This window comes from Pithys albifrons, chromosome 3, assembly GCF_047495875.1.
Source record: "Pithys albifrons albifrons isolate INPA30051 chromosome 3, PitAlb_v1, whole genome shotgun sequence".
Taxonomy (NCBI): Eukaryota; Metazoa; Chordata; class Aves; order Passeriformes; family Thamnophilidae; genus Pithys; species Pithys albifrons.
The window spans coordinates 33702096-33728992 of record NC_092460.1 but is presented as its reverse complement, the minus strand read 5'-3'; the positions used below and the strand labels follow the sequence as shown (position 1 = coordinate 33728992).

The window sequence follows — 26897 nt, the reverse complement described above, 5'->3', positions numbered from 1 at the left end:
AGTTGGTTTCTGTTGCAGGAAGGGACTTTTCAGGAGACTGCTCTAACAAGGGACCTCTTATAAAATTTTATTTAATGCTTCTTTTTAATTCTCAAAATAAATTAGAGTTAAGATGTTGAATCTGATAACAGGAGGTCAGAAGTTTTTACAAAGCATGAATGAAGGCTTTATAGATTTTCCTCCACCCCTCCTTCCAGGTTGCTCCACACTATGCTGTGTGTTTCATTCTCTTCAGGTATACCTGTCCCTGAACTGAGAAAACACCATGCATTTGACATTCCATATATTCCATTTTCACCTGAAAATACAGCTTTCCCCTGGGCTGTTTCATTGGGAAATTCATTCCCAGGGCTTATTTAGTCATTGTCTGCTTAGCATGCATTGTCAGAAAGATGGTTGATGACAGTACTGTAATGAGGAACCACAGCCTCCAACACATTTCTCTGGGACCACTAAGGTATAAGATGTGCAGATTCTTGGACACCATGTTGTGGATGTATTTCCTACGGTTTTGTTCTTGTGATTCTGTCATTGGACCTCAACAGAAAGTTGAGAGTAAGGTTTGAAGTAGAGATTTCCCTCTCTTTTCCGGGTAAAGATTCAGTTTGAAAAGTCCTGCCCAAAGGCTCACAAAAATTTCTGGAAACCTCAGTTCTCAGTAGACTGGTCTCTGTATGGCCTGTTACTGATCTCCACTTGGTTCAGGACTTTAAGTGTCCAAACTGACCTTGTTATTTTTACCTTTACATGTGGACTAGACATATTCTCTGATATCTAATCTATAGATTAGCAGCAAGCTTAAACTTTTCCTGCCTAATGGCTGGTTGACTTTCTTTTGTCTTTTTCCAATAGTTGTCTCAATTTGTTTTGTCATTTTTTCAATAGGGAGCAAAAGAAAAGGAAAAGCTTTCCCTAGATCTGCTCTGTCACTTCCAGAGTCTGATTATGTTTGAGTTGTTCCTGAGTCATGTATCCTATTTCTTAAACAACCATTGCCCTTCTGATACATTAATTCATACATAATGATGGCTTGGTTTTCCTTGAACTCCCTGCTGCAATGCTGCTCTGGTTCACACAGGCACTTGTTCCATTTTCCCTGCTGGATTTAGTCTTCTTTAGAAAGAATGAATGGATATGGGCTTCAGCTGATAAATACATGCATTTGAATCTGTGACTGATTTGTGGCTGGATTGTTTTTGATGACTTTTATCTGTAGCTGATTTGCATCTATTTGGCTCAGTCTCGCTGGGGTAACACATAGAATAAATGAATGAATAAATTTGAGGAAAAGGCAAGGAGAGAATGGATGAATGAATGGTTGATAAGGAAAGAGAGGGAGACTAAACAGAACAGGATGGATAAATGATGATTAAGAAGTACAGAAAAATAAGGAACAAGCAGTGATCCCAGTAGAGAAAAACAAATAAAAAGGATTCAAAACTGAAAAGAATAGAAAGTCTGAAAATATTAGAAAGTGTGAAAAAGAAGTAAGAACTTAATGTCTGACTACACCTAAAAGAGCGATGGACTGTTTTAATTACTTGCAGGGGCTAGGATTGTGCACCAGCAAAGGGAAGAGATTGTCTGGGAAACCACAAGACAATGTCCAGGACTGTGCAAGATTCAGAGCAGGAAGCCTTGCCCATTTGATCAAATTTAGTGTTTGCTACAGGGCTTATATACACTGAACTGACTTCAGCAGTGTTTCTGCACCTTTTGCACAGCTCCATGTGGATTACTCCTATAATGAATCCTCATTTTCCTCTTTCAGACTTGCTGGTTTGGGATAATATTTCTTTGTGCCCTCCAATCTAACCTTGATTCTTTTATCAGCATATAAAATTACCAAGAAACAGCAGCAAAACAGCTAAGCATTACTAGCAAGACTTCTTAACTTAGTCGCATTGAATCCCCTTGTTTTTTCACATCCAGTTACATATTCCTGCATATTATTCCTTGTCACTGTCACTCTGTTAGCAGCTGCAGACAGAGAATACCTTCGTTCAGTGTTACAGATCACACATGTACTGCACAGCACTAACCATACATAGTGTCAGTCTTTGATACTGGGGCTGAGGAGGGAAAGCCTTTGTTACTGCACTGCCTGCTCTCTTGGGCACCTGACTTCTGAATTCCTCACTGTTCACAAAGTAGCAGCAATTGCTGCTTTTCCTGCCCCCATGTTTATTGTTTTCATGTTTTATTTGGAGGTCGGGGGAACTTCCAGATGCTGTCAGTTTGCCTGCTTTCTCCCTGCTTTTGAGCTCTGTCCAGTAAAGTCTTACTGTAGTGCTAAACTTTAAACAGATGACTGTGATTGTAAGTATTCACAAGTTAATAATGAAATATGTGTTTAAAGTGCCTTACTGGTTTAGTTTTGAAGAGAAAAACATTTGCATGATGTGTCTGCTTTGCATCTATCACAGAAAGGGTTCTTAGACTTAATCAGAGCTTCTAATAGCTAATGGGCAATACTTTACCTTCAATATGTGTATATTTGCACTGACTCTAGTGGGTCCCCAGAACCCAACTGAAAGTGGACTCTTACAGTAAGTAGTCCCAATTTTAACATTCCCTGTCCCAAACACCTTACAGCCTGTGCAAGGAAGGCAGACATGGCAAGGAAAATAAAAAAACATAAAACGATGGCACAGAGACATATCAAACATCATATGAGTTTCACAAGTGTCGATGCATATTATTGGTGGAAATACTTTTATGCCTAAGTCATCTCAGGAAAGGAAAAATTGCCCAGTAGTTCAAGCAATGTATTCCTTGTTTCGAATCCCTGGACACACAGGGATGCTGGGACATTTGTCATGGTGACGTCTCATTCATCCCCTGAGGAATGAGTCACAGAAGTTGAGATGACAGTTCTTGTCTTGAAATATACATTTGCTAAATAAAAACTACTCATCAGAAGGAAAACATATCCTCTGCAGTAGAAGTTTTGGGAAGATAACTTATTTATTGACGGTGTCTCTCCTCTCTTTCCCCCTCACCCCAATTTTTTTTTTTTTTTACAGCAGTTGTATGCTGCTCAACTTGCTGCGATGCAGGTGTCTCCGGGAGGCAAGATACCTGGCATACCCCAGGGTAACCTCGGTGCTGCCGTGTCCCCTACCAGCATCCACACAGACAAGAGCACAAACAGCCCTCCACCCAAAAGCAAGGTACTGTACCAGGCCTGGTATTCCGGCACACAACTGTTGTTTCATTTCAATATTGGAGTCTGGTTATCAGTGTGTCAGCGGGAGATGGAAAGTGCTGGGGCACTTGATCTGTGGTCAGATTCTGTCCTGGGGCAGAGCTGGAGTTTGTGGAGGAACAAGTACAGACTGGGGAACGAGGTGCTGAAAATCAGTGGCACAGAAAGGGACCTGGGAGTCCTGGTTGACAGCAAGTTGAGTCTGAGTCAGCAGTGCCCTGGCAGCCAGAGGGCCAACCGTGTCTGGGGGGGCATCAGGCACAGCATCACCAGCCAGGGCAGGGAGGGATTGTCCCGCTCTGCTCTGCAGTGGGGTGGCCTCACCCTGAATATTGTGTGCAGTTTTGTAAGAAAGATATTAAGCTGTTAGAGAGTGCCCAAAGAGGGGCAGCAACGATGGTGAAGGGCCTTGAGGGGAAGCCATATTAGGAGTGGCTGAGCTCACTTGGTCTGTTTATCCTGGAGAAGAGGAGACTGAGGGGAGACCTCATTGCAGTTAAAGCTTCCTTGTGAGGGCAAGAGGAGGAACAGGCACTGATCTCTTCTCTGTGGTGACCAGTGACAAAACCAAAGGGAATGGCCAGAAGTTGAGTCTGGAAAGGTTTAAGTTGGATATTAGAAAAATCTTCTTCACCCAGAGGGTTGTTGGGCCCTGGAACAGGCTCCCCAGGGAAGTGGTCACAGCACCAAGCCTGCCAGCATTCAAGAAGTGTTTGGATAATACTTTGAGGCACGTGGTGTAACTCTTGGAGATGGTCCTGTGCAGGGCTGGAAATTGGACTCATTGATCCTTGAGGGTCCCTTCCAAGTCAGCATATTCTGTGATTCTGTGAAGTCTCCAAAGCAGTATCTGTTGTGTCATGGAGCAGAGCTGACATCTGTCCACTGAGTGATGGGCTCTGATGAGTAATCTTGGTCATAGCTGGGCAATTTGGTCCATACTCATTTATGAGGTCAAGATCACAGCTGGGAGTCACATCTGTATAATTCCCTCAGTGTGTGACTGTCTATACCTAGAGAAAGGATGCAGAACATCTACAGTCGTAGAAAGTGAGCTCAGTGTGTGCCACAGCTGAGCAAAATTAACAGGTTAACATTGAATGGCACGTCTTAGGTGTTGCAAAACAAGTAGGAAGAATTTAGCTAAGGAATGCAGGAAGAATGCACTCCTATTTAGGTGACAGCAAGAGCTTGATAAAAATACATCCTTTCTTTTTGTTAGTGTCCTCTAGCATGCTGTCCATGTCCTTTATCATGTTGGGAGAGATTCCTTGAATTGACAGTAGTGTCTTGTTTTTTACCCTAACAGTAAAACATCACAGATTAAAAATAACCAGACAAATAAATAATACCATTGTCAGCTCAGTGAGATACGTGTTTAAGGAATAAAAGACATGACTCGAAATCAGTAGCTGTTGTGTTAATGGATCAAACTTGTCTATGCTGTCTTTCTTCTCTTCTTAGTGTAGACTTTCTGACTTCCTGAAGTTTATCCTTGGCTTGGCCTCTTCTCTTAGAGTAAGGAATCACAAAGCTGTGCAGTGCTCAATGGTAGATTGTTTTTTGGGAGGTTTTTTTGTTGTTTTGTTTTCATTTTTTTAAAGAAAAAAAAGGTTGTGTCTGTGGTTTAACAAGAGATTTTTGTGCCTTTTACAATAGGGGTTTTGTGTGTGGCTAGTAGCTTGTGAGATCTCCTACACTTAAAATCCTGATGTTATTTTTGGTTCTCTTGTGCACAAGCAGAATGTCTGATGAGATCTAAGGAGGGGCACAGTATGTACTTTGTGGCAATCGCAGGATTATAAGGCCTGCCATATCTACTGGTACCATTGATCATGACCATCTTAACTGGCAGCTGTCAAGATCAACTCTGTACTCCCTTGTGTTTTACTCTTTTTTCATGTTTGTAGGTGTTCTAGTGCTTTTGGCTTGCAGGTCTGTCGGGCGCAAACAAAACTTAGTTGCAGATTTGGAAAAAAGAAAAAAAAAAAGTCGGCCAAAAGGAAAGTAAGGGGGTCCAAAAGGCTGTAAAATTGTGCAGCATAAGTAAGCCCTGTGATGCATGCTGTTTTCAATCTGCTGCATGCCAGTTGGAGGCTCAGAGAGAGCGCGAGAGAAAGAGAAGGGATAATGCTGAGAAATGATAGAGTGGCTGTGACCTCCAAGCTCAGCCTGGAAATCCAAGACATTGATTTCACTTAGCATTCCTGCTGAGAAATCCGGCGGAGATCAGTTGTAATAAAAGAACAAGATTCTGTTCTAATGGTAATGGCGTATGACAGACATATCACTTTGTCTGTCCTCAGCACCAGAGAGAGCAGAATTGGAGAAAGGTCACCTGACCTGCCTGTGCTGTTGTGCGAGTGCTGTTCTGAGCTTTGAACTCCAGTCTGGAAGCACAATTATTTATGATACTAAATTATAAAGAAACCTTTATAGAGCCTACAGTAATTAGAATAAAGCTTATAGAATAGTGCAGTGGCCTGGCTCAGAAAATGCACTGGCAAATCCATCACAATGGCAGAAACTGAAGCTTACATGTTGAAACTAAACACCATCATTTGTGTCTGTGGTCCTTTGCTTTTTTCAAAGATTGTGTTCAACATCCCTGAAAGTTTATTATGTTTGTTGTTTGGTTTGGGTTTTTTTTTATTTTTTCTAGCTGTTTTCAGGGAGTATCCATCTACATTTCACATCCGTTTTCTAATTTTTTTTTTTTTATCCCCAGCATCATTTTTTTTCTTGAAGTCAGTTTGTGGTGGTCTTTCTCACTGTTACTGTACATCAGACCTCCACAGATGAATAGTTAGTGCCTTAGACAAGCTTTCAATAAATGCTGTTTACTGAACATTTTCAGTATTTTCAGCCCACAGTTTACACTGGCACAGCTTTGGTAATGCACTCAAGTGTTTGGAGAACAGCCTTACCTGAGAGTGTGTCAAGCTACTGGCAAACATCTAGGTCACTTCTGAAAATCTGTGTTTTTTCCTCACTTGTGTAGTGTTAAAGTTAGTGTGCTGCTCTTTGCAAGGATTCTTCAAAGTCGGCCTCAGCGACAGATGGAACAACTGTTGGCTCTAGAAATGCTGAGAAGCATCAGGGGGAGTTTGCCAAGGATCATCCTTTAACTCTAGTAAGACTTGAAAACATCCCTGAAACTCCTTTAAGACCTTGGCAACTCCCGTTTTGGCAAACCTTTTATCAGTGGCCCTCACCAGCGTTTGAACGCTTTGCTGGGCAGGCTACTCTGACATCTTCTGTTGTCTCACTCACCTTTCAACAGATGTGACCTGGAATAGTCAAATTCACTTCCAAGGTTTCTGTACTGTAACTTTTAGGAAGCCATGAAGCAGAGATGCCATTATGCTGTGCTGCACACATTCTGTCAAGTTTTGGTTAGGAAACTGAGCTGGTGTCGTACATTCTTCCAAGAAGAAATCCGTGCCAGAAAAATTGATTTAAGAAACAGAGCTAGTGGAGCCTGTCCAAAAGAAAATGCATGTGTCTTGCGGAAATGGATTTTAACACAGCTTCTTCTTGAGCAGTTTTAAAAACAGCCGGTATGCTAATCATACCATTCAAATTTACCAAGGCCTCCTCCACAACTCGTTTGAAAGGCAACTATCTTTGAAGTTTGCCAAATTGTGCTGGATTTCCAAAGTCTGTCTTAAGTACATTTTGCCTTTGATCGTGTAAATGCTTGCATGCTGCTCTGTTGGGTCTTCAAGGTGGTTACAGGCCCCCAAGTAGAAGAGGACAGGCATAGGTGCAGATAAGAACTAGGGAGAATAACATTCCAGCCCACCTTGTGATTAACTTCAAGCCTTTTGCTTGTACAGGGCCATGCACAAGATAAAAAGAAAAGGCCATGTTAAAGAGACTTTGTTTATCTGAATACTTCAGCATGCTACCAGGATTCTCACCTGATAGCTGCAGTCTTCACTGGCTTCAGATGAGGTGCATTATACTCTTCAATAAGGACAACAACATCATCCGCACTTGTAAACAGCCAAGGCCCTGTTCGTTCCTGCCTTTGTTCCATGCTTTTTGTGTGACATGTATAAACATAGCATCCAGTGCCTGCCTGATGCAAAACTCTAGCCCTTTCCATGTAACCTTTCAAGTACAGTAATTCCGGAGTGAATTTTCAGTGTAGCTTGTAAATGTAGCTAAATGATTCCCTGTATTCAGTGGAGCACAGTGCATTGTCTGTAGCATCTGCTGTGAAACAGGAACAATTCAGTGTGAAATGTGACAGGAGAGGATTCCTGGGCACTTTTCTTTTAACCTTGTTGTGACCTCAGCCCCAGTCCTCCTCAGAGTTGTGTCTCCATCAATGACAAGAGCACACAGATTGTCCAAATCAATTTTTTTTGTTCTTTTCAAATACTTCTGGCAGTGATGTTACTATTTGCTCTGCAGTAGCACCTGGGAGTTGTGACAAGGAAAGGAAATGTGTTTCAGACAAGCCAGAAACAGCACTAAGCAGTTGGATATACACAGTCAGATTCTCCTCAACTGCAATATTCAGAAAAATAACAGCGTGAATCTTTAACTGAAGATGGCACTTTGTTTTCACATTATCTGATCATCAAAGTAAACAGGGGATTGAAATTTTTTCATGTGACCTATGGATGGCAATTGAATTGCCTTTGAAAGATTTAGAGTTTGCCTCTCTACCACAGTACAGATGGGCTCTGAGACAGCCAGAGACGCTCCAGAAGAACTTCTTCCATTTTTGAGGAGTATCTGGTGCTGATGCTGCAGTTGCTGCCATGTGCACCAGCTGTGTCTTGCATCCCGTTCATAGTATACAAAACATAAAGAGAGAGCAACGGTGTGCTTGCTCCATTCTCATCCAGGCAAGGTAAGCCTGGCTGGGGGCACTACAACTGAGCAACTGTAGACTCTTACCAAGTACATGTCATACCAAGGACAAAATAAAGAATAAGAGGCCTTTGAAAGGGGCGTTTTAATTCAAATGCACCACAGGAAAAAATAGTACATTTTTACTAGCTAAAAAGAGTAAACTATTTACTATGGGGGGCTGGTTGTGTGTTTTCCTGTCAAAACAGATGATGGGGCTATACTTCCCAGTTTTGATAGGAGTTTTCTTGACTCAGGATAAAAATATAGTGGGGAAAAAAAATGAAACTATCTTAAGGGAAGGAGAAAGAAACAGGCCCTAAAAAAACCCAAAAACAAAACAGTAAAAAGAACACTCATCTATATGATATTTAAGATTGTACTTCAGGCAATTTGTTGACTTGAACTTCATTCTAGATGACTACCCTAAGCAGCCCTGTTAAATTGGGTATATTTGTCTCCCTTTCCCTGATTTCATTCTTTTGTATGATAGTGTAGAATGTGAAGTTTTATCCTGGGGAGATCTTGGGGTAAACATTAAGCTCCGTTGTGTACGTAGATGCATCAACTTGCTTTCCACATCATGCTATGACTATGACAGAAGCCTCGCTGGTAACGGGACATGCAGCTTCCTTGTGCCCTCAGAGCTGCCATTTTTGAACATGTTAAGGGAAAATATTTAATTTCAGCTCTGCAGATGATACATGCATTGCTATTCAAGTGCAGAGGATATAGTTTTTTCCTCTTCATAGCACTTCTTTTTATTTAGTGTTATCAAATATTTTTGGAAACATGAACTAATTGCTCTGCAGAGCACAGTGAAGTCCTTCAGCTGCAAAGAGGACAGATGTGTGATAAAGAAGACTAATTGTGGCTGTGTACAGGTGATCAAAGAGTGCGATTGTGTTACATGGGGCCAAATCCTTTTTCCCTGAACAGCAGAGACAAGAAACCTGTCTGAAACTAACCCACTGCACAGGTTAGACATCATATACTAATGCCAGTTACTGTCCTCTTTATTGGCTGAAGAGCTGAGCAGCTCCTGGATGCCTGTCCAAGCAACAGGAAGTTAAGGCATCCTTATTTTCATTAAAGGGAGTACTGAGGTATTGTAGAGTAAAGAACAAGAGTTCTCCTAAAATGTAAAATAAAGTATCCCTGACAGAACATCAAACCTATGTTTACAGAAGTTTTATCTCCAAGATTTTCATGCTCTTCTATTTTTGAGAGTTTCCAGACTGGACACAATTCTTTATATGCCATTGATTAAAAAAATCCTTGTTAAATTTATCTAGGAAGCTTTTCAGCACTGGAATAACAGCACTAGAATATTATAAATTAGAACATTCAAAACATGTTTCAGTGATTGCATTTCCCAATCCCCTTGCATTAAAGAGGTCAGAAAAAGCTGTAAGATAATTAAGGAGAAGTTTATAGTACAGATGCAGTGATGTACAGGGAGCTATAAACCAAGACCTCATCTGCCTTATCTGTGCTGTTCTACTTGGCTCCTTCTCTAGTATCCCTGTCCATTCTCAATAGAGACCTTGTAGCTAATAATCTCTTTACCTGGAAGTGTTTCTCATTTGCTGCCTATACTTTTGATCCCAAGTAGTAAAATGCAGGGTTTGTGACAGAATCTTTGAAGCTGTTTTCCTCTTCCTTGTTCTTCTTCCTATATGTTGCATCCAGGAATATAAGCAATGACTTTTTAAACCGTTTGCTGGAGCACAGTGAAGTGATGGGTATTAATGCAACTTCTTAAGGTGCTTTTCTAAAATAGAGAATGTATCTAAATAGCAGCATCTGTAGGGACTTGCACAGCATCCTGCCTGCCTCCCACCTCTCCCTGCATTCCTAAAAATAAATTGGATGCATGGAGGGGCTCCTAGGATGCTTTTTCAGATTAACTGTCCACAGCTCTTTTTTCCTGATAACATATCTCTCTGGCAGGAGCCTGTCTCTCAAGCAGAGTTGTCAGGCTCAATCAGCACCGTTTATAATGGAGACTCAGAAGAAAACATAACAAAAAGAAAAAAGGGGGAAAAAACCCCTTCAAAATCTCTAATGACAAAACAGAAGCGAGATACGCAAATTAAGCAAGACTGCTGCATTTCTGAAAGAGAGGTGTTCAGAATTCAGACAGGCAACAACAAAGATGTAAACCAAAGTGGAAGACAAACAAGCACTGTGTCCTTACTAGTTCACTGCTGTTCTTTGCTGCTAATGCCTTCTACTACAGGCATGAAGAAATAAAATACCCCCTTTTTTCCTACATGGAAAAATTGGTGGGGTGGGCAGCAGGTAGTAGTTTCATTATCTTTGGTTAAATGATACACTACTGAACATCAGGATATTACACCAGGCACTGTTGCTTTCAGGAGGCTGCTGCTAAAGGCAGGTTCAGTTACAGAATCCGTCAGTTTAGGACTCCTGAACTCCTCAGTTTAGGAGTGCTGGCACCTGACATTTTGTACCCTGTTACTTAGAAACACCCAAGCACGAACTTCTCAGAAGCTTTTGGAGAGACCTGCCCATATTGTGTGTGTTGGAACAAAGACCTTGAAAGACAAAGAGCAGTATTTCGCAAGAAGAGACTAGAATAGTCCCAAACAAGAAAACAGTATCACAAAGTCAGGGGGGTTTTAATGCCATTCTGATAGCTGTTGAGCTGATGTTGCCAGTTGGCCACAAAGTCTTAAAAGTAACAGTAAAAGAGCTTTAGGAGAGCGTGCAATCTGGAGCTGCATAAGGAAACAGAGAAAAATGCAATTTTTCCGGTTTCAGTGGTTTTAGTTGATCCTCCTTATATTTGGGTGGGCTTGTTCTGTGGGGAGAGTTGAAAAATATTGAAAAGACAGTCTTTATGCTGAGAAAGGGGGACCAATCATGGGAGAAATATTCAAAGTTCAGCTTGGGACATACCTTTCTTTGCTGGGGGCTGCCAAGTATTGCAGCACTGAAAAGATGAAGGACCAATATTAGCTCTAACTTAAGTATAAATAACAAACCAGCCAGTTATGCCAATATCAGATTAATTTCTGCTTTCCTTCAGAATATGAAATTCCTATAAAGTAAAGGTCACCCTTTATTCAGGAGACTTTTTTAGACTGAGCTGTTAAGAGTCTCTAAATCAAGAGACATGTTTATTCCAGGAGCACAGGCTTGTGCAAGTAGTAGTGTTGTAGCAATGTCTAGTTCCTGGATTAGGAGACAGCTTGAAATGGAGCAGAGAGCTGCATTCTACCAGATCCTTCTAGAAGGGAACCAGGTACTGTACGAATTAAATCTTGCCTTTTGCAGTTTCAGAGTAAGTGTTTGGGCATTTGGTGTCATGTGTTAGTAATCAAAAGTTCATAGTTTGCATTGGCCCTGTCTAGTGGAGAGCAGTGTAGCCTTCTTTTACCAAATATAGAACTTCTTTTCAACATGAAAAATGAATTTCTGAGGTGATTGAATCAAATTCTAATGTGATCAGTCTAGCAGCTTCCAAAACCTGCTTGCTTTGTCTGCAGAAGGGTAGTTTGCATCCACGTTACATGCTAGATTTGAAATTAGCTCCTTTTGACACGTTCTGGCAGAATGGAATTCAAACTAAGCAGCACAGAAATATATTTTGCAGTGAGTATTTCTGTACCCACAGCTCAGTGATAATCATGTAACAAGGGAGCTCCAAAAATATTTTAATCTGAAACATTTTAATCTCTAATCCCTGGTAACTGTGGATAGCAGAAGAGAACCAACACTTAGCAGCAGAATGGAAAAATCTGTTTTATTTTCAAATTCAACGAGAGAGTTTCTTACATGTTAGTATTAACTTCAGAGTTATATGAAATGCTTAGCAAATATTTCTCTCAAGTTTCTCAGAACTGCACATTTGTTGTACAGAATGCAGTTTGAATTGTTTAGTGTAAAGTGAGCTGGTGCAAAAGGGATTCAGAGGCATTATGTGGAAAGCATCACTTTAGAGGGTGCATACTTTTCAAAGCTGTGTGTCTACATCTTGTGATTTTATAATGGATAGCTTCCTTAGAGCCCCAGGTCCTGGAGTCATATGAGAATTTAATTTAAACAAAAAAGCTTCAGGTTGTCATGGCTGAAACTTACAGATTGGTAAAAATTTATCTCAAAGGCTTAGCAGCTACAAAAACGAATCTATGAGTTACTATTTTTATCAAGTGGGATTAATTTTCAGTCTCAAATCATGGAAGACTTCATGTTGGCAATTCTGCTAAGGCGTAAGTACTTCTCAGCAGAATTGAGACTTCTTACTGTAGAATCTCCCAGTGAAAGTGCTTCCATGGTATCCAGAGAAAACATTTGCGAGCATCCCAAGGCCAGTCAGAGGCAGACAAGGTGATACAACAAACCATCTTGGATTTTGATGTAATTTGACCGGATTTAATATGTGAAACCTGTTCAAATTTTCAGTCTTGATCATGTGCTTTTGTCCGTTAATGCTGCCAGACTATGAATTCAAATGGGTGCTTTCAATGCTAATGAATGAGTTTAGTTTCTATTTGTTTCGTTTTAGTTGCTACATTTTTACCTGCTGCTTTAAAGAAAAGATAAACTATTGCAAGGACTGATATCTCTGGAAAAAAACATTGAGAAAAAAATCTTTGAAAAAAGATTGCTCAGTATCTTGACACCACAGAGTGCATGGAGGGGAAGATCTTGTCTCTAACAGGAACATTGTAGAGAAGGTTTTGCAATTTCTAATCATGATGTTGCAGAAGGAATGTAACTTTGAGTATTTCATAATTTGTTAGTGTTTGTTCAACTTTTTTGAGTGGATATGCCAGCACCTGCTAGTGGATTCAAAACGAGGGAGCGTTTCCAAGATGTGTGTGTGTGTGTGTGGAGATGAAGCTCATGGGCTCCTACATCTTTCAGTGACATGTCAGGCAGTGACATGTCACGTCATGAATCAGCCACATCGCATTACGTGATTTCAAGCTAACAGAACACAACAGGAGCTGCAGAGTGACAAACACAACCCAACATGACATATCCATGGGAAAATTGGCACAAAAAGCTTCTTAAAGTTGAGTTTCGGGGGTACATTTATTCATCTCCGAAATGCTCTAGAGAAAACCGTGAAGCAGTGTACCAGAAAAGGGAGTAATATAGTGACAGAATTAGTAAAGCAGCTTTAATTCAGTGAACAATTAGGAAGAAAACATGCGCATGTAGCAATTTTGGAAAGTGTTTTTGTTGTGTGGGTTCTTGTGAATTTCTTTCTTTCCAAAGGTAGCTCTCTCAGGGAGAGCAGTCATTCCAGGTCACTGATTATTTTTATCTTTAGCCATACCAAAAGCTATATAGGCTTCAGGTTACAGCTGTAAGTTAATATAGTTTGAATTTAGCTGTTGGTTGCCTTGGTAAATCTTGAGCCCTTCTAGTCTAAACTCTTGGGTTTTTTATGCTTTGCTTGCAGGTCAGGATGAGCCCTTTTTGTGACTATTTCCAATATTCTTAGCCTTCTCTGAAATTATCTTCTTTCCCTTTCTGGGTGCTCTTATCCTAGTTTCAGATTTCCACTGAACATAGAGTTTGCAGTTAAAACTTGTAGATGAATTAATTCATCTCTATTTGCTTATTATTCATCAAAAATGAGTGGATAGCCCTTGCTTTCAGGATTTTCTGTAAAGGGACAGACTAAATTTGGGGTCAGAAAAATTCAACATGCACATTTGGCTAAGAAATGCAGGTCAAGTAGCATTTAGTTTGTGATATCAGAAGTTAAAATGGTGTCATATGACTGTTTGTCCACTACATTTCATGCCTTGGAGACAGCAGTTTCTGTACACAAAATGTGTCCTCCCAGTGAACTGCAACTCTTAGGCAGAAGGATGTGGTGGTGTAACACTTGGGAGATTCACTACTGTGCCAACCAACTACATTTTATTGGGGCTGAGAGAAAACAACAGTCACATCATTTTGGCTGGCCCAAGCAAGGAAATAGCGCGGGTACTCGGAGGACTGCAGAGCAGAACAGAGTGCACCGATACATCGTCGTCTGCTTTCCACTTAAAATGAGCAATATGCCCCAAGATCACCAGAAGTGGTAAACCTTAGTTTCATGGTGAAGTCCAGCAATATTTGGGCTGTTGCTGGAAATGTAGAATTCCTCTCTTCAGGGCATGCTCTGGTATCTGTTAATGTGTGGGTAAGCACTGGAGTCTTCTCTTGAGGGGAGATTCTTAGAGCATTCCCCTTTCCTACCCCACTGTCCCCCTACACAAAAGATGTGGAACATTTGAGGACTCCATCAGATCTGATGGAGATTGGCTGGTGCACTCAAAATGTCCATATTGATGACGATTGCCAAACATACACGCAGACCTCATGTGCACACTCGCCCACATGCACAACACAAATTTTGAAGCTAAAAATAATCTCACTTTTGGGCAACTCTCAGCAGTTTTACCAGCATGACATCTTAAATTTCAAATGAATGCAGTATATCTTGCTACTGCTTTTCCTGTGCTGTTGTTCTTTACCCCCAAATGATTACTGTTCAGTGCTGTGTGGAAGGATTCCCATGATAGTATCATTTGGGACTCACTTTGTAAATCGCTCTGGGCTCAAACAGAGCAAAATAATGCTATAAAAATACATGTTATTACTGGTGAAGAGATAAAATTATCTTATGCTTACCAAGTATCCTAGTCTCTTGTCTTGATGATAATTAACTGGTGACATACATTTTGAGTCAGTGCTCTAGGATTTATGCCCAGAATAAGTCACAAAAACATAGCAGCTTTAGTATGAGAGGAAAGATGAAGGGGGCTTTTTTTTTCTCCCCTTTCTCTTTTTTTTTCAGGATAAGATATAAAAACTGCTCAGAGCTGGCCCTGTTCAGAAATAGTGCATCAGCCTCTTCAAATTCTTTTTAAGATGTCAACTCTCCTCTCATATACTTCTGTGAAGACAAAGAATGTCTTAATGTCTGTATTGAAGTCATCATTAAAATAAAAGAAGATCTGTAGACATCAGCTATAAATCATCAAGAAATAGCTTGTGGGTAACCTTTGACACAGTTGAACCTACTTGAAATGAGCTAGGGCTGGATTCATTGCCTTCAGTGAAGCCAGTAGGTGGACTAAAGGTCTCTTCCCTCTCTCCCTCTCCCTCTCCATCCCACAGTGTTGACTTCTGGGAGGTGAATGTGTTCTGACTGAGTGATGGAAATGCACTTGGATGTGTTCTTAAATAGACATTTGTTTTATGTCTGAAAAGAATAGGTTGGTCTTAACAGTGTGATACTGGGGCTATTTGAAAGGTATTTTTTAAGGCAGTTGTCTCCTTCAGCTTTACGAAAAACTATTTTAACCAGTTGTTAAGGCTTGAGGAACAGCATGGAGTATGTATTGTGTGTGGATGCATGCATGTTCTACATAATTAACAGGGAAATGGTAGATAAAAATCTGCCTAATTTTACATAATAGATTTTTGGCATTCTTGTGATCTAACTTCAAATTCCCACTGAGTTTCTACAGTATAACAAAAATACTGGTTTTGTAGTTGTTAATTTTAATTTCTAAGACACAGGATTTTAAAAGGAGTCGAAAGTGTTCATCATCTCATGGGGACAAACTATGAGTCTTGCTAATGAATCCAGCAATTTGTGGTTCATTGTGCCTGCCAGCCATTTGGCCCCAAAACTGGTCCTGATGGTGGTTTCATTTTTACTGGTGTGAATCAGGAGTAGGACCTGAAGTCTGTTCACCAAGGGAGGCCGAATACTCCTTCAACACTGTTCTGCTTGTAATCTGTGTTTGGTATGGACAACAGGAAATACTAAAATAAAGGAAAATACAGTATTTCAATTTTAATTATGATTATTATGGTCAAGTAATGCATTCATCAGGATAATTATATATTATCAATATTACTTACTAAACTTACAGAGTTGTAAATGGTGGTGTCCCCATGCAGTTACATAAACGTATATATGATGTTTGCCCACCTTGCACAGAATAAACCCTTTTCATAGATGAAAGGATGTATTTGTTCCAGTTCTGTGAGTAGATAATTGAGACAAAAGAGGGGATCTTTTGCTTTCTATAGCTATTTTCACTTGTGCAAAGCACTAAGATTTTTATTTGGTAAGATAACTTTGCAAACATGTCACTGACCGTGTGCAGATTAGATAAGGAGTGACTCATTCAAGTTGACAGAGAAGGTTTTTTGGAAAGTCAGAAACTGAGCCCAAGTCTCTTCAGCATGACCCAAGAACACATCAGTTAAAAAAAGGTGTGACTATGGCATAGGAAAACGAACAGGTGTATTCTCAAGTAGTTAACCCCATGTATGCAATTATGGAGGAGGTATAAATATTAAACGAATTCTTCTTCTGTGAGTGCAGTACTTGATGAATGAGCATGTGTTTGCTTTGAACATTCCCTACAGTACATTCAACTCCCTCCAGTTTCTGGAACTGCTGATTAGATTTCATCTTGCTGCTAAAAGGAGGTGAAATGAAAAAATATCCAGCAAGACAGAGTTGTAAAATCATTTTGATTTTAGTGGTCGGGTTGTTGTTAATAGCATACAAACATTAAAAACAGATGAGTTTTGTGTTGATAGGTTCCCTTTGAAAAGCTATTAGTTGGAAAAACAAATTGTCAAGCAGGTCATATCTACAGTCATAAAATGTATTTTGACATTTTTCTTACAGTTGTATGTATCTATAAATAAATACAGTGTATATTATGTTTGCAATACATATCCCTAGTAGTGTATACATTGCTGCCTCTCAGTGTAAAATCTGCCTAGGTCACACAGAGATATCCAGAGTCAGAGAAAGCACAGGTGATTTTTAAAAAGGAGTGTCTTAGTCTGCTGACAGTTGTCCAAGCTGTTTGAAATATCTTTTCTTGCAAGCTCTTTTGACTTTTTTCTTCTAAAGTTTTCAACTACCAGATTTTGCTTTTTTTTTTCCCTGGTTTTGTTTTGTCATTTTTCTCTTGAATCTTAGCAACTGTGCAGCATCTTTGCTTCTCCTGCCTGACCACAGCAGGAGGAGGGGTCTGTTGCTAATTTGTTTTGATACGGTTCGCTTTGGTCTGTATTCTTTTTGAAATTAATTCCTTTTGCAGGTGTGGGGTTAGAGGTGGTGGTGTGCTCCCAGCGAAGGTGTCATCCACCACAGAGAGGAGGTGGGAGGCTTTGATCAGTGTGGCTTCTGTTTTCTTGTTGTTCATTTAAAATGTACCAGTTTGTAATGCTGTTTGGCTTTGCAGGTCCTTGTTTTATTTCCTTCCAAGTCCTTCCCTGTCCTTTCAGGTTTTGTTGTTTTCATTGCTGTTCATTCTGTGTAATGTTTACTGGGGATTATTCGTTGGAAGGTGATGACTCAAGGTTCAATTTAGGCAGCGAACAAAATCCAATCTTATGTCTATTTCCATTTTTAAAACAGCATTGTTATAGGTGGGAGAGGGCATTATTAGGGACACAACTCCACAAGTTTAGTGGTTTGGGTTTTATTGCGACAGAATTATGTAGAAAGCATTAAAACCAAAAATCTAACCAATATTCAACCTAGAAATCATCACACTCCGGGGCATGGACCACTCCAGCTCTACCCAGCACAAGTTCAGGAATACATAACCACATGTCAAGCTATCTGACTGTTAACTACTACTTCTTGGAACTTCTTTTGAAACAGCTGGACATTTTAGGAAGTTCAGTACAGTATCAAAGAAACCCCCAAACACCAGTCTGTGTTAAGAGTGGCAGTTGCTCTGCTGTGCCTTATGACTCAGCTGTTTACTCACTATGTGAGATTAGACAGATCATTTAGCCACTTTGTGCTTTATTCTTCCCATTTGTAAAATAAGGCAAAAGCTGTCAGAGTAATTATGAGCTTTAATTAATTAATATTCCTACAGTACACTGGAGAAGTGATTTTTTTTTCTTCTTACAGTTTATTACTTGCTATGTATTTCAGTGGCAGCAGTTTAGAAGAAGGATTCTTTGTAGGAAGAATCCTTTCCCTTCCTGTCCCCTCACGATTTTGTGATCCTCTCTAATGATTTTTACCGCATGTAAAGAGATTTGCATGGTTAAAAGTATGAAAAATCAGTTGTTGTCTTTCCCTGAAGATTTGCAGTGTCTGCGTCAATCCCTGCTGACCTGTGCCTAAATCACTCTTCCTGCTTAGCCACGGACTTGAGCCGCCTTAGGGAAGCACTTCATTAATAGCATTATACCAAATAAATAGGTACAGCAGTGATGTGAGAAATACAGCTGAGCAATAATTATTAGATGCAAAAAGCTAACAACAGCACCCAAGTCTGACATGAAATACGGACTAGCAGAACCCCAAGTGCCTGGTCTCTCTGTGCTTGCTCTTGTTTTATCTTTACTCAACATGGACCCTTCACATTTCAGGCCAAACCTGGCAAGATTTACTCAGAAGCAGCTTCACCAAAGCTGTCTTTTAAATGAGGCTACCGAGTTAAATTTTCACTCACTTGGAGATGCAGAACAAAAAGAAACTTCTTCATTATGAGGTGCCAGCAAATACTAAAAGCTTTGTTCCTGCAGGGTTTTTTTCATACAGTACTAAAAAACCACATATTAGGTCCTAAGATGTGTGGTGAGCAACTCTCACTTCTGCTTATTTCAGTCAAATAGAAGGGCCCAAGCAGCAGAATAATTGTGATAGGAGTAAGTCAGTTACTTCTGTATGGATGAAAATGAATGCTTGAAGTTTGGATCTGGGTTGGGATAAACATCCATAAGTCATGAGGTTTCCCTAGAGGTTGGTGTGGCTGGAAACTCATGATCAAGCAAAAATAGCCTAGAAATCTCATACCAGCCAGTTTCCTCAAACACATTGTGCTGTTTGTCTGTGGAGATTATCAGGAGAGTTCACAAGGATAGTGGGCGTTTTGACAGTCCAAAGCCAGCCAGAAGCTTTGGAGGATGCATCTGTGAGGATTTATGAAACTAAACGAATGAATTTTGGGTAAACACATACCCGTCTGCTGATTTTGCTAAGCTGCATGCACTGGTGTGTTCTGTTGGCCAGGCAAGCAGCCTGCCTTGTGCTCCACAAGATCCCAAAGGGTGAGGTCCCAGTGCGGCGCTTGTCTTTCCTGAAGATGTTTAAAGAGTTGCTTTTAGGGTTCTGTGTGCAGAGGTCTGACCAGCTGCTACACAAACTGAACGTCTTTGCCCCAGGTCATCATCTGATGTAGATTTTGAGGAGTTACGTTGCTCCCTCTCCGGTCACTGCTTTTAGGCTGCCCTGCAGCTGAAACATCCCACACTGTTCCATGTCTGAGCTAGCTGGAGGACTAAAATGATCTTAGACTTGTTTGGCATTTTGTCCTCTATTATTTCAGCATCTGTATTCCATGGCTTATAATAGAGAGATATTATAAAGTAAGTGCCACACATGGGATAAAAAGGTTGTGGGGAGGAGGGGAAGGCATCCAGCTTCCAGGGCTTGCCATGTTTCTAAACAGGTCATTTTGCATGCTCCTCTTTTGTTCTTTCTGTATCTGTTTGTGAATCCTGCGTACAGCTTGGGAAAACAGCACTGGATACAAAGAGAAAACCACCTAGCAGCTCTCTGTTTTTTACTGTGACAACATGTGAACCAGACAAAATCAAAAGCTTGGGGTTTCCAGGGCAGCAAATTAGTCTTTGTAACTTGTAGACTTCTTCTGTGGCAACTAGGCTTCCTGTGAAAAAAAATGAAAGGGGAGGATGTTAGGGATCTTTCTGAGAGGACAAAGTTCCCAGAGAATATCCTCACTGAGAGCCCCTGGTGTTACACAAGAAGACTGGGTAAGTCCTGTCTGTCCCTGGTGCTGCAAAACGGATTCAATTGGTGTGTTTCTGCACCACTTTCCCCCACGAACAGGAATGGAAGCTGGGTGATAATACTCCCAGTGTATAATTCAGCATTTGGGAGTAATTTATTTGTTGAGTAGTCCCCTAAAAGGAGCAGACCAGTGAGCAAAAAGAGTATTTGTCACAAGTTAAGACAGCTCAGTTTCCCCCTTAGTTTTGAGTCCCATGAATAAGAGTATTTGGGCAGTATCAGTAAAGTCTGGAAGTATTAACTGTGGTTGGGTAACATGCACTGAGACCAGAAAGTGTCTGCCTTCTGAAAGCAACACAAAGCAACGCCATTAAAACAAGCTGCTCTGGGTATAGAAAAAAAATCCAGACAGAGATGTTTCTGCAGCTATCACAGAAGGAAAAGTCTGTGCACTTTGAAGAATCAGAAAGAAAGAAGACAGTTTTTCCTAATACTTGCCCTGTGCCTTGTCTTTGGTGCCTTTTCCTTTCTAACCAGTCTACTCATACCTTCTACTTTTGGTGATGAAACTCCTGGGCACAAGAGTATGATAAACTGACTTCTCTGAACCTGAAGAATAATTCTGTTGTGTTTGTTATCATATCATAACCAAGATGCCTGTTTTTGTGTGTCATCTCTTTTTCTATGTAGTTAGAGAAATTCCCACCTTCGCAGGAAGGGACACATTATTCTTAATCAAAACTTGAGAATGTGGCAGGAGGAGGTACAGCTGCAGATGAGCATTATCTAATTCACCCATCCTGTCATGTGAACATCCCTGCTTAATTTAATACAATTATTTCATCAGTGAGGATAATATCAGCAGCATGATTCATTTATACAACATATTTCACAACTGCCTTTACCTCTCGGCTTCTTATTATCAGTACTGATAATTTTACCATGAGTGGCTTCAGAGGAAGGGGATGTGAAGAAAGCTTCCAGTGTCTTTGTGTGAGTGTGTGGACAACTGTAATCTTGAGGGACACTGATGCCAAAGGATTTTCTTTGCATCTATGCTGTTGCCCCTCAGTTTCTGATATACTTCAGTTAGACATTTTTGGATGAGCACAAGACTGAATGGATAAGCTACTGAGTGGCTGCATTGTTCAGTGGGCAACAATAACATCATTGTCTTTGCCCCAGACATGCGAGTAAGGGCTCTGTATTTTGCATTTCTGTTGAAATGAAGATCTCCACGAAACAGAACCAGGGTGGGGGAATAAGGCTTTGTTTCTGGTGAGGTGATAGAGGCATTCTTTTAGAAACCCCCCTCTCTGGCTTCTTATTTCTAACTCATTTGGCTGTAATTTGTACTGTCAAGGTCATTTAAATAGGCAGCAAGATGTGGCGAATGTGTTCCCAGAGGTCATGAAAAGCCTCTTTAGCAGAGCAGGCTAGGCTGTGCTTATGCCAGGTCATTTAAGCCCATTTGTATTGCCAGTCAGATGATACACAGAGTAGTTTATGATTTTGTAATAAACCATGCAACCTGGACCTTTAGTGTGTGCCACTGTGGGATACAGCACTTGGATTTAAGTGACAGTACAATAATTAAGTAACTATTTTAATAGTCCCCTAATCTTTAAAATATGTGTAAAGGACTGAGATTATCAAATAATAATGAATTGTCTGGATTCTTCCCCATCCTTCCCCCCTTTTTTTTTTCATTCCCTGAGACTGGTTCATTCATCTGAGCTATCAGTCATTTATTTGGCTCTTGGTGCCATTTTTAACATGCCACTTTATAAATGGTTTTGGGAGTTTCTCAAAATCTGACTTTATTCTCTTTTTTCCATATCTATTCTTCATAGATATAAATTAGCCTTTTGTCTTAGGAGGAAATAAACAGAGACAGCATGATTGAAAGATTAGAAAAGACACCATTTCAGCCAACTATTTCAAGATTGGTGACTGTGAGTCAGAATTCCTGGGTCTGTCTGAAGCTCTGCTGCTGAGTTGCTGTAGGACTGTAGCCAAATCCTTTCCTTTTCCCTCTCTTTTGGTTTTTTCCTCCCGTGTTAATAAGCACTTTGTGTTAACCTGGTGTGTTACCTTTTCAAAGAACCATGCAAACCTTATAAAAGCAGTTTGATGCACACTCAAATTGCCAGTAGTATTTCTGTTTACACGTTGCTTGTCAGGCACTTACATTTGGAGATTTCCTGTGTCTAATGCTTAAATATGACAGCTCAAAGTTATACTAATCCAGGATGAGTGAAGCTACAAAACACAGCTCCTGAATATTTTATTTATCTCCCAAAATCTGGTGTAGGTGAAGGAATCTTCTTTCTTCCCTTGTATACCTAGAGATCATCTGGGGGAAAATATCTAGAGCAAATCAAGGATTTAAAGTTCTCCAAACTCAAGTTTTAGTTAATGACAGTCTTCCAGTCCTGGGAATTTTGGGAAGCAAACCAGCTCTCCCTAAAATAGCAACTGTTCGGACACTGCTGTGATACAGGGGATGGGAATCTCTTTACCAAGGCTTTGCTCTTGCTGTAGATGCTTAATTTTATTAGCCCCTCTTCATGTGTTTTTGCTTATGCTTTATTCACTACATTTATTCTGTGTGTGTGTGTGTTTTGTTTTGTTAGACAAATGTGCTACTTTAAAAGAGACATCTCAGAACCTTTAATCAAGATCATATTTTACTTTCATCACATGTGTTTATATTATTACAAGCCTTTTGGGTCTTAAAATCCTCAGGTCTAAGGATTAATCAGTTTGGCTGATACATAAATAGATGTTTGACTTTTAGTCTTTTAAAAATACTGACTTGGGAAATAAAAAACCCTTATCAGTGGCATCTTAGAATAACTGCATGTCAGAAAAGGCAGGGATCAGTCAATACTTTCTCTAACAAAAACTAAGTGCAGGGAGTAGTTCCAGATTCTCTGATCCACTGCATAAAATCGAATCTCCTGGCTGTTGAGAGATACCATCTACCTGAAGTGAAAATACTACATCTGGTTTTATTTCTTCTGTTTCTCCTATTTACCCCAGCTGTCATGCTGCACTTATACACAATCTTGATATAACTGGAAGTGAAGCCTGCTAATCTGTAATGTGACAAAATGCTAGCTGGGAGGTTTTATAGTTAAAAATTAAAGGTAGACAAACACTTAATTCTTCTTGTGGTTATACAGGCTCAGATCAATAATGAAGACAGTGCAGTTCTTGATTTAAACTGGAAGAGCAGAGGATTTTGAATTTATAGCTGCAGAAAGGAGAAAGAGTAAAATGTTTCACTGACTATAGGAGTGAAGGCCCTAACAGTCATCTTTACACTTAACACAATTGTATGTTATTACCTGTCTCCTAGGTATTTTTTAGAATCCTTTGGAATAAATCAGTGTAGTTCCACTGTGGTAAAGGAAATTACTTAAATTATTACCAACTCATGATGCGACGTAGGGTTTCTAAACTGTCTGACTGAATTTTTAATGCATTTGACTTCCAGCGAGGATTTGAGAATGCTCTTTGAAATAGCAGAAGTAAAAATGTTATGAAGACCAAACACTGAAGTAATATCATTTTGTAAATACATAAAATAGCTGAAAATTGTTTACTTATCCTCCTTTATGAGAACCAAGCTTCTGTGACCTCCGATTAATTTACCATTAGCCTGAACACACAATGAAAGTGAATGAAGGGGCAATTTGGAATGACATTTATCAGCTCTGGAACTGTCGACTTCTATTATTTCCACAAGGCCTTATATTTCTTGGCTCCCGAGAGGTCTGTGCTGACTTGAATGAAGCAGAGCATTCTTACTACCAAGAATAGTTGCAGCACAGACAGCCTCATTGCTGGGTGCCTTCAGTGAAAACCACTGTTCTTTGGTGGTTGCACAAGACCTTGCCTTCACACCAGAATTAAAAAAAAAAAAGGAACAGAAGTGAGGAGGATCAAGAGGAGGCAAGGAAATAAACTCTGTAGAAACGGGATAGCTGAGGGATTGAGGTGAAAGGATGAGAGCAAAATAGCTTTCCAGCATGAGGATGCAGGTTGGAACCCAAGCTGCCTTCGCAGCAAGTGAGAGCCATTCTCATCAGGGATTGCTGCTCCCTGGGAACTGCTGCTGCTCTTGGTCAGATTCCAGTGGCTGGACTGCATACTGCAGGTTGTGCCACCATGTGTGGGACTAATCAGTCCCTTTTCTTGAGACTTCCAACAGGGCTCAAGAATTGAATGTTTAGGGAAACTAACCCCTCTTGGACTGAACTGAAACAAGTCTGTGGGCAGGATTGTTTTGCTTCTGATGCTGCCTTCTGGAGAGATGACTTTGCTCTTCAGGGATCCTTATCTGGCACAGGGTCACTGTGTTTGGTTGGTTTATTGGTTCATCTGTACTTAAAACTTTTATGCAACTATCTCAGTACTGATTTCACAACATTATGCTTGCACTGTTCTGTTTTGGGTTTTTTGTTAATTGAAATTGAGTGAACAGCTGAGCAAGTCCCCTTGCATTTGCCCAGTAGGTTATTTTGTTCTAATTTTATTTTATCTTCATTTTTACCTATTTAATACAATGTACTTGTATTTCTGTAAAGTAATGAACCCCTTCTTAAAATGCCAAATGCTGGTTATACTGGTAACATTTTTAACTCTGCAGCTTAGGTCTCTTAAAAGATCAACAGACATCTGCCCTCCAGGTGCCTAGTTCACTTCTGAGAACACAGAATAGAGGCTCCTAAGATAATTCAATGCATTAATTTTTTTTCCCATTTATTTTATGCACAAGTTGTGTCTGGGATGGCTTAAACACCACTTTAAGGATGACAGTTTTGTCCACTATGCTTCTGATGTGTTTGTCTGCTTTGACTATTCCAAAACTATGTAGAAATAATCAAATACAACAAAGGTGCTTTGCTCAAAGCATTCTTCTTTAAGCAATGGAAAAGTTATATGACAGTCTTTTGCAGAACTGTCTTGTGTTTGGTGATGTACATCTACATCATACTTCCATAAGCAATAGGCAACTATAAAATTCTTTCTTTATGGCAGCACCACCCTCTGTGGAAAAGAATCAGTATTATATGATAGTAGTTACAGATGCCTTAGTGGTAACAGTAAAGCACTCAAACATTATGAGTCTAATTCCAGTCAGCTTTGCATTGTTCTAAGTCAGAAATAATTCTATAAAACTAAATGCACTTAGAATTTAGAGAGATCAAAATCAGTTTCTTCAGTGCCTGGAGCTGAAATCCAGTTGTCTGATATAACACTTCCTGTAGCTAAAGAATGACTTTCCTAAGACATGGTGTCAGAGAAGAGCTAAGCTATTATGTGATGATTTGATCTAATACCATATTCATTAGTTCTGGGTATTTAAAAAGTCAGTTAAAATCACTTCTAAAATACACCCTTGTTGAAAGACCTTTTCTCATTCAGCTGGATTTTTTTCTCTTACTGTGTTTTGTTTTGGTCAAACAAAGCTACATGACTTAGAATTTTAATGTGTTTTATTGCACTGTCTGTCACTCTGTGTAATCAAGCCAGGTTTAGGAATAATTCCAGTTACCCTGCAAAAAATGTCACCCAATCTTTCTATTTTCACATAATAATAATTACTGAAATTTGGAGGTTCAGCTTTGCAGAAGAGGAAAACATCTACAGCTATATGCAGAATTATCCAGGTTATTGTTTCAGATTTTGTGGAAAGAAAGGGAGGTTTCTCCTTCTCTCTTGTTAAGGTGGAAGAGAAGTATTTGTTTCCTGTGATATTTCTGTGCTTGGAATTCTAAGCCTGGGAGGTTCAGGGGAAAGTACAATTAAAAGATTAAAAGGAAAGGAAAGGAAAAACAAAACAAAACAAAACAAATCACCAACCAACCAACCAAAATAAGGACTGTAAAAATAACCCAACTGAAACTCCATTCACTTAAACACGTTTGCCCAGTTTGGATGGTGGTGGTTGAATTTTAAGTGAAGAAGCTCTTCAGTTCTTCTTTCATTAATGAATATAACATTTAAACTAAAATAGCAGAAATATAACTGTAAAATTGCTCTTCATTTTCATGATGGAAGCATATATCTTATTGATGGGAGTAATTTCTTCAGAGACAACTCTCATCCAAAGTGCAAATGGACGATGTTCTCTGATCATGTCATGCTAATTTTCCAGTTTATCCATCATTTCAGTTCCAAACTGAAGTGACAAGATGATATCACATTTGACCTTCATATATATCATACAATCTTTCAGGTTTAGAAGTTCATATGAGCTGAAAAGAACTGTCTTTGCTTGGACGGTGTTGTGCTAACAGCAGTTTTGTAATAACATTCTTTTCTCTTCTGCTTGTCATAGGATGAAGTGGCCCAGCCTCTGAACCTTTCGGCCAAACCCAAGACATCTGATGGCAAGTCTCCCACATCACCCACCTCTCCTCATATGCCGACTCTGAGAATAAATAGTGGGGCCAGTTCACTAAAGTCCTCTGTGCCAGCAACATTAGCTAGTCCTTCAGCCAGAGCCAACACAATAGGTAAAGCTCAGACTTGTGTGTTCCTCCTCATAACAGTTAATAGGTATTAATGGAAAGTGGGCATTTATCAGACAGTGTCAGGCAGTGGTCTAGGAGCTGTCATCAGTTCACCATAATACTCCATTTGTTTGATGTCAGTAAAGAAACTCATAGAGACTTACCTTTCAGGAGGGGTATCTTAGCTTTTACACACTCAGAAAACAAAGACTTGTGTTATTTCAGATACTGCTTTACGTAAAAGTTACTAAATGCTGTTTTTTTTCATGGCATGCCTTAAAAACAGTAACCTGTCTAATGGTGGGCATTAAAAACCAGTGATATTATACTATGTCCTCTAAAAGCAGTAGATAAACTTTCAAAAATATCCCTAAAAGTTAGAAGTCTATATCTTTCCAAAATTACAGGTTTAAACCTTAGTTTGTTCAAAAGCTGCATGGAATATTATTTTACCTTGGTGTAATAAGCAAAACAATAATTAAGTTCTTTAAAAAAAACCCCAGATTTGAAG

The 26897-nt window shown here is 39.8% G+C and overlaps 1 protein-coding gene across 10 annotated transcripts in view; it reads left to right on the top strand.

The window, feature by feature from the left end:
- Positions 1–26897, top strand: part of SOX5 (SRY-box transcription factor 5) — a 296501-nt gene that overhangs the window by 231166 nt on the left and 38438 nt on the right. For all 10 annotated transcript variants that reach the window (XM_071551297.1, XM_071551303.1, XM_071551302.1 and 7 more), the window contains 2 exons: positions 3027–3173; positions 26212–26389. In XM_071551297.1, coding sequence (XP_071407398.1) covers positions 3027–3173; positions 26212–26389 — 325 coding nt within the window. The remainder of the gene's footprint in view (positions 1–3026; positions 3174–26211; positions 26390–26897) is intronic.